We start from the raw sequence: 8,661 nt of genomic DNA on the forward strand, positions 1-8,661 counted from the left end.
GAAGCCAGGTGCTAAGCTGAAAAGAGATGGCACTGGGGGTGGCGGTGACGGTGTGGTCACACGAGGAGCAGAGCAGAGCTTCGTCCTGCTAAGAAAACCCACCCCAAACTTGGAAATAAGGAAGGAGAGCAGCATGTCCTTTCAACATCCTATGGGACATGGTTTACTGGCCTGCCCAAGATTAAATGGTTCTCCCCGACAACACGCCTGGGTTTGACTTCACTCTCAGCTTCTGGTGAAAGGCACAGACCCTGAGTTCACTTGTAGATTTTTGTCCATGAAGAAGATAACCTGCAGGGTTGTGGTTTTATTGCCCGAGGACGTTAATCCATTTGGTATTTAACCTAGCAGGCTTATTCTGTGTGTTTCTCCTCCATACACCTAAACACGCAAAGCCCTCAAAAGCTTTTTGAGCCAGCATTGCCTCCTACTGGTGCCTTGTCGAGTGGGATACATCTTTGACACATGTTTCATTCTATATTCTATATTTTTAATTTTTGAAAAAATATACTTTGACACTGTAGAATGGCCCCATCCCAAGAGCAGGGAAAACGAATCTCAAGGTCATTGTCTGAGCCCCTCTTTATCTACTATCTATTCTTCTCCACACTCTCTCCCCTCAGAAAGATGGCTTTCCACCCTGACCCCAGGCCATCCTAGCTCTGAAGACTCAGTTGCTCCATCCCATGCTGGGAGAGAGTGGCTGGGGACACTATGCTTGTCTCTCCATGGCTTGAGCCATCAGGACTAACATTTTGCACCATCACAGTTGATTTGGTTAAACTGAGGTTAGGTCTTTTGCTCAAGGTTACACAGAGGGCAAGCAATGGCATCACACCCCCTGACCTGTGACAATGCATGCTCTCCTCAGCCCCTAGTTCACAACCGCCAGACATCATTGTCACCCCACACACAGCATGCGGAGGGGTCTTTCTAAACAATAAATCCTGCTTAAGGTATTTCAATGGCTCCTTCTTGCCTTCTCAGAATAAAGCGCACGTTCCTTAGTATAGTTTACAAAGCTTTTGACCCTTCTGGCCTCACTTTCTTTCCCATCCCCTCCCATTTTTTGCCCAGGAACACTGAATGACTTTCATCCCCCTTTCCCGTTCCCTGCTGGCTCCTGTCCCCATCACGCAGCTCATCCCTGAGTGTGTTCTATCCTCAGGCTGGAACGCCCATCTTCTCAACCCTTCTTCGGTGGGTTATTCTGAGATTCAGCTCAAGGGTCACCTCTTCTAGGAAGCCTCCCTGACTGCTCCTTTGCACATGCATAACATAGTGGGTCAAGGGTACTTCTGCTCTTATCCTGGGGCCTTTGGGATTTTACTGCATCGAAAACAATTGTCTGTGTCGGCGTCTGTCTCTGCTATGAGCCAAATAGTCCTGTCAACCACAGTAGAAATAAAGTTCAGCCAGCTGAATAGCTCTCTGGGGCACATAAACAAACTGGCAAGAGTCTGGGGTAGAGGGACCAATGCTTCTCTTACTCCTCAGGGTGGAGCTCCCTATGGGGCTAGAAGTTAGGAGCGGTTTGGTAAGTTGCCTGGCGTGAGGCGGTGAGTCTGAGGACAGAGGGATTTTGTTTTGCTAAGCCATGTCTGCAGGTTTGGGGCAGGAGCTGAACTGCTGCTGCATGGAAGAAAAGGTGAACTCTGCCCCCAGGAGGCGCCCTCCTCGTTCTTCCCCTGCACGGCGATCAGCTTCTTCTCCAATTCGGTGTGCATCCGACGTCTAAGGCCTGAAAGATGCCAAAGCACTAGCTTGCCTAGGGCTTCTGTGATTCCAGAGGCCAACTGGACTCACTGGGAAGGGTGGCATCTCAGGCTTTACTGGGGGCTTGGGTGCTGGTAACCAGTTTCCAGATACAACCCTCAGTCTGTTGACATTTACGTACTGTAGACAATCACGGCCTGGTGGGGGTGTGATGGGGTGTCAGTGCTGGGGTCACCTTCTTCCCTGTCACCTAAGCCTGGGCTTAGCTGCAAAGTGCTGTAGGGCTTGGGGCACCAAGTGGACCATCCCTGTGACATGAGGGCAGTAACAACGGGGAGCTGGTAAAGAGGCCTCTTTGATCAGCTCCAATTTTTTTTTATCCAAACTGCCCCAGGCTGAGACCCCAAAAGCTGTACATAGTGAACCGTGCACAACCTTGCTGCTTGGCAAAAAGTTGCTGTTCTCCATGCCAAATGTTGACACACTGAATTCAGCATCGACGAGGGACCTTTTAGAAACATTCAGCATAACATAATAGACTAATTCATTAGCACCCCATGGGTCTGACTGGGTAGAAGCTGAAGCTCGGAAAACATCGCCTTAAGGAATGACAGATGAAAATATCTTCCCCATGATATAACTGTTATTGCTGGGAAGTGGCATTAATTGTGATTGCTTATCTATTAATTTATTATAATTTTTTTTTCACCTCCAGGCTTTTTACCTACACATGACATGTACCAGGGGCTCAGCTGGTGCTGATTAACGCGGGGTTATCTGGAAATGGCTCAAAGCTGGCTGGAACAGATAATGGCAGCTGGGGTAATTAAAATGTCTTCTGCGTGGGAGAAGCAAGTTTGGAGAATTTTTTAGAGGTGGAGTTGGTGACATGGATTTCCTACAGGGAAGGAGATAAATGCCAGATGCTCCTGCCCTCCTAATACGGTCACGACTGACCAATAGGCAGAGGCAGAATTACCAGGTAGATGCCTAAGCGAGAGCCTGAGAAGAGTGTCCTGGAATTGGAGCTGGAATCAGGACATGGGCTGGGGGAGAGGACCCAGAGGTCACAGCTAATGCTCTGGCATGTGCGAGGGCGTTACTGAGAGATACCCTGGCAGCCTCCCCATCCACATACTCCACTGCAGAACTGTTTGAATTGCAGAGGCTGTGTTTCCCTGGGGGGATCCACTCCCCCTGACCTTCTGAGAAGTCGGGGGAGGGAGGGCAGTGGGCTGGAACAGCCATGGGCAAGACCGGAGGTCAGGAGCAAAGGGCTCTCTCTATCACTGATCTGCTGTAAGGCCCTGGGCAGGTCACTTAACCTCTCTGGTCCCAGGTTTCCCCATCAATCAACAGGGAGTGCAAACTCTTCTCTGTGAAGAGGAAAATCAATGATGTGGAGAAAGGGCTTTGGAAACTGTGAAGTGTGGGCGCTGCTGGGATTTGTGGAGGCTCCATTGCCCCTATTAGTGTCAATCACCAGGCCTGGACCATTGAGGCCAGCTATGTGGAATCAGAGCTCGCCAGAGGAGGCCAGTCAACACTTCCTGCAGCATGACAGGCTTCAGCAGAGGGCTTGGAGCTGGACAGCTACCAGCCAGTAACAATTCTTGCTCTGCCCCTTTCTTGTTGAGTGACCTCTCTGAGCCTCAGTTTCTACTTTTCTGTAAAACTGGGAGAGACTTACCTCCCTCAGAGAGATGGATTGTAGATGAGATGAAGTATGCTGAGTACACAGTAAACATAAGCATTAATTTATTTCATTAATTGATTTAGCTCTTACAGAGAACTAGATGCCAACCACTTTTCTAAGCACTTTACTGATGTCAATATATTCAATACTCAGCATAACCATCCTATGGGTCGTACTGTTATTGTGCAGTTTTACAGAGGGGGGAAATGAGGCACAGAGAGGTAAAGTAACCCAGAGTCCATGGTCTTAACTGTTGCTGTCATGAGAATGTTGCTAATTTCACTGATTACTTTCTACTTTATATTGTAGTCATTCATTTGCTGATTGATTTATTCAAGTATTCATGAGCACCTACCATGTACCAGGCACTATGGGCACTAGAGATGTAGAGGTGAGTCAGGCACAGTCCTTGATCCTTATATGCATGAAGAAAGCTTACCAGCTGGTGAGGTTTGTATTGGATCCATCTCTGTATACCCCTTCCCACCCGAATGTCTAGCTCAGTACCTAGGACACCTTGAGAGAATCTGTATATGGCTGCTGTATAAGTGAATAAATGAATGAATGAATTAAGGAAATGAAAAATTAAGAGAAGTGGACCCTGCCAGGGTCTAGAAGAAGGGCCCAGGATGCCTAGACACTGCCATGTGCCTCCCTCCAAGAACTCCGATCTTGACCCCAGTTCAGCAATGGCATTAATGTGGAGGGCACTGGAGTGGTGCCTCCTCCAGAGTCTTGCCTGGAAGGTCGGGCCACATTGTAGGGCTGTGGGTCCAAAGCTTTAGGCCCTACTGTTCCCTCAGCTCCTTGAAGGGACACCCCCTCTGGCCTTGGAAGGAGCCATGAACCAGGTGGAGATGGTTTTAATTGATTGTGTGGAGCTGGGATTGGGAACAAGGCCCAGAGAAGGCTTAATCATAGGCCCTGTTGGGGACAGAATGGGCCATACTCAAGGTGGGTGAATAAGATGTGTGGATTTCATTCCTGCCACTTCTGAAGGAACTTCCCAATGACCCACACCTTGAGTTTGGTGACCATGTCTTGGATTTTGTGTGGATTTCGTTCCTGCCACTTCTCAAGGAACTTCCCAGTGACCCACACTTTTGGCTTGGTGACCATGTCTTGGATTTTGTGAGTGCACTGTACTCCTCTTCCACCAGCAGACCTCAGCCTACTGGCCAAGGAGTGGTCGGTCACCAGTCCCGAGGGTGGCTTCTATAATCTGGCTGATGACCCAGCCCTTACTTTAGGGACATTTGGAAATGTGGGGTGGCATTTATTTAATTGTCACCAAGCTTGGAAATTAGTCAGTGGGGATAGGGCATTCTGGAATGATGAAGTGTCCAGATCCAAATGCCTATATATTGCCCTGTTGAGAGACACTGACTGGTACTTGGCTGGTCAGCAATTTGACCTGGGGAAGGTGGGTAAAGCTCAGAGAAAGAGGTGGTAAGAAGTGGCAGAGGTGGACGGATGGTCAGCTGGGATGTGATGGGCCCAGAGCAGCTGTGATGTGCTAAAGTTTCCAGGGATGAAGACTTCGAGGAAGGAGGAAAGACCAAGAGTCGGGGTGGGCGCCATGGGAGGGAGAGAGAAAGGGGAGACCCTAGCTGAGTCTCAGTGCAGAGGGTTGGAAGCATCATCTCATCATGTCCAGAGTCACTTTGGATCTAGAATAAACCACCCTCTTAGTTTGCTCTTGTGGGCCGGTGGTTCATTCTCAAACTCCTAATGACTTGAGGTTACTTGAGTGAGTTCTGCTCCATAAAATCAAAAAAGGCCAATGAGACATTTGAGGCCCTGAGGCATCTCAACTACTTACTCCCACTTTACAGACAAGGAAACAGGACCAGGGAGGTTAAGTAATCTGCCCACGTGCACGGCTAAGAGGTGATGGAGCAGGGACTCTCATCCTTCCCTGTGCCTCTGAGGCCTGCTCTTCTCCTCTCACTGTGCTGGAAAGTAATGCGGAGGGTGGATGGGCATGGTCTGCATGGGCCCTCAGCAGTCCTGAGCAATCCGCCTGCTCCTGCATGCAGTGTCCCCTTGTCCTTCCCTTTTATTTTCCTGTCATGGGTTCCAGGGCTTTGTCACAGTGATAAGGACTCAGGGACATGAGCCAGCAGGATACAAGTGTGAGAAGAATGTGTTGAGCTACTGACACGGGGCTTGTTGGGACCCCCAACGGCTCAGAAATTGGTCTTAGCACTCTGGGAGCCCAAGATGGGATAGACAGGGCTGCCATGCTGAGGACAGGGCCTTGGGCCCCTGGAACATGCCCCACTCTACCTTCCCAGACTTAATCCTCTAGCCTGCTCCCATCCAAATAGGTACACTATCAGGAACCTCATCCTCCAAGCCTCCAATGACTTTCCAGGTTATATAGCATGGTTGGGAGAAGCCAGCTTAGATGGGTAGAAATCCAGAAGAAACTAGGGAAAGAAGGTGCCTGGTCTCAGTCACCAGCTTCCAGGATCCTTTTCTCCCTACACGGCCCCTGGCAGGTCCCAGTTCTGAGCTCTGGATCAGGAGAATGTGCAGGGTGGCTACTGAATTCTGCCACGGGTACAGGTTTCAGTGGGTGGGGGGGCGGAGGGAGGGTGACGAGCAGTGGTATGCTGCTAAATGCTTAATAACTGGCTCTCAAGAGAAAGGAGGTAAAATCTATGTGTAGCTTTTGCCAGCTTCCGTGGTATGAATACTCCCACTGTGGCTGATTTCAAGCTACCTATGTTACGTCACTGAATGTGCAGCTGGAAAGTGATGAACACGATTAGCTCTTGCAAGCGGCCAGAGCGAGCCAACTCCAGCACTCCACTGAAGAGCTGACCTGCCTCTTGGTCTTTGCTTACGCTCTTCCCTCCACATGGCAAACTCTTCCTCCCTCTCCTCGGTGAACTCCTACTGATCCTTGGAGGCCCAGTTCAAGCATCTACTTTCCTGTAAAGCCTGCCTCAATTTTCCCACCTTCTACCAGGCCCTCAGCACCTGGCATCTCCTTCTGCTGTGCCCCGTGGCCATCTGTCCAGGCCTGTGATGGTATACAAGCTTGCTGTACGAGCTAGATATAGAGAGGCAGACTGGACAGGATGTGAACTCCTTGAGGGAAGGCCCTCAGTGCCAGTCGTCTTGAGATACTCAGCTGAGCACAGGGCTGGGCCCATTAACTGGGTGCTGGATAAAGGAAGGAACGCAGTCAGAGTGCTGCAGCGGCAAGGTGAGGAGACTGCAGGAGCCTGTTTCAGTGACAGGGTGGTTAGTGATGCCATCACACGCCTCAGACCTGGGCTGGGTGGAAGAGTCCACCCAGGGCCCCAGTGAGGTCGGAAGGCATCTGGCTCCCAGGCAGGGTGTCTGGGTGTTGGTGCCTCTTTGGCACAGGGATCTCTTTATTCTGCTGATCTCAGTCCATAACTAATTATCCTAATGGGTTTAAATGGCCTTAAGTATTCTCAGAGTTTGGACAGGACCCATCTGGAGCCTGCAGGTGGGCTGGTCTGGCTGGCAGTGAACGGGCAAACTTCGAAGTGGATGCTACAGGAATCCAAAGTGGCCATTCCTGTTTGTTACGAGAGGCCTGAGGCCTGCGTGGAGAAGTGTGGGCTAAGAGCTGAGGGTTGGCATACTAATGACAGCTAATGCTTGTATGGCTCTTACATGAACCAGGCACTGCTCTCAGCATTTACTCTATTAACTCACTGAGTCCTTACAACCATCCTAGGAGGTAGAAGTCATTACCGTGCCCATTTCGCAGAGGAAGAAACTGAGTCAGGGAGGTTAAATGACTTTCCTAAGGTCTCATGGCCAGTTAGCAGAGGAGCTTCTGTTCTAGAGTCCCTGCCCTGAGTTACAACAAAATGCTACTTCTCGATGTGAGTGGGCCATAAAGACATCTTTGTGCCCTTACCTGGGGCCACACCCACAACCTTAGGAAGGCACGTCCAGCCTGGATCTCTTCTAGCTACGGCTCCTGTCCCCACCAGGCTGACCTTGTTCCGAGGGAGTCCCACCCCAACCCATGCCAGGACCCGGAGGTACGTTACCAGAGTGGTGAAGATGAAGTGGTAGTACTCAGTCATCATGCCCATGGCCATGGCCTGCGGGAGAGCAGAGTGTCAGCAACCTCAGGGAATACCGGAGCGGCCCCCACCTCCTCACCACGCCAGGGGTGAGGCCTGGGCAGCAGGACAGACTGGCATCGAGTAGGAGGATGCTGGCCGCTTGGAATGGCATGTTCTCCGAGACCCCTTCTGAATGGTGACAATGACTGGCTGGCAGACGGCAGTGGATTTCACACGGGACTGAACAGTAAAATCACTTGGGACAGATTAAAATGCAGACTCTTGGGCCACATTCTTCCAAGATTCCTAATTCCAAAGGGCTGCGTAGGGCCTGGGTGTTCTCTCTTTTTAGTACACACCTCTGGGCCTTCCACACTTAGAGCAATGCTGGAGGAATCAGCCCAGACGCCTTCTTAGTGTCCTGACTTCACTCAGCTGAGCTCGGTGTCCAGGCCCTAGAGAGAGGTGTGGGGGAGCCTGGCCCCATAGCCCTATCAGGCCCAGGAGGTGGGTCTGTCCTCAGTCTCAGCCTCTGGGGGAGGGCTGACCACAAAACAAGCCACGTGCCTGCTGCGGAATCACTATATAACATTGTGATGTCTACACTGTATACATTTTATGTATTTTATTAGAGCCCTATAGTCGATGACATTAATGACCATAATGTGTTTTCTACAGAGTTCTTCAGAATGCTGGGCCCACAAAGTGCTCTGGGGGAAAAATGCCATTGGGTCGAGTACATTTAGGAAATGCTGCACATTCTCTCCCGCTCTTGGAGATTTCCAAGCTGCATCCACAGGGCGAAGGCTCAGAGACGTTCTCTCAGTAAGCAGACATGCTTACCTTTGTTTAGGTCAGTGTTTAGCTGAGCGCAGAATCTTCATTTTTAATTCTAGATGTTTTTGAGTCAGACAGACCTTGGAGTAAATTTTGACTTCTTGTCTCAATGGCCTCAGGCCCATTACTTTCCCTGTGGGCCTCAGTTTCCTCACCTGTCAACTGGGCATGACAACTGTCCTCGCTTCGCAGGGTGGAGTAAATGAGGACCTGCGTGTACCTGGGTCAGAGTGACTCCTCCGTAAATCAAAGCTATGATTGTCATTATTATTGTTACACACACTGGGAAGAGAAGGGACATGCTGGGCAGAGCTGGCTGGGAGGGTGGGGGTTAAGGCGCTTCTGGGGAGC

The 8,661-nt window shown here is 50.4% G+C and overlaps 1 protein-coding gene across 2 annotated transcripts in view; it reads right to left on the reverse strand.

Moving 5' to 3' along the window:
• GRIK3 (glutamate ionotropic receptor kainate type subunit 3) overlaps positions 1-8,661 on the reverse strand; it is a 213,468-nt gene that overhangs the window by 53,036 nt on the left and 151,771 nt on the right. For both annotated transcript variants that reach the window (XM_011357999.1, XM_011358000.1), the window contains exons 5-7: positions 7,378-7,509; positions 6,218-6,242; positions 3,852-3,881 (exon numbers count right to left, since the gene is read on the reverse strand). In XM_011357999.1, coding sequence (XP_011356301.1) covers positions 3,852-3,881; positions 6,218-6,242; positions 7,378-7,509 — 187 coding nt within the window. The remainder of the gene's footprint in view (positions 1-3,851; positions 3,882-6,217; positions 6,243-7,377; positions 7,510-8,661) is intronic.

The sequence above is a fragment of the Pteropus vampyrus genome, unplaced genomic scaffold, assembly GCF_000151845.1.
Source record: "Pteropus vampyrus isolate Shadow unplaced genomic scaffold, Pvam_2.0 Scaffold36, whole genome shotgun sequence".
Classification (NCBI taxonomy): Eukaryota; Metazoa; Chordata; class Mammalia; order Chiroptera; family Pteropodidae; genus Pteropus; species Pteropus vampyrus.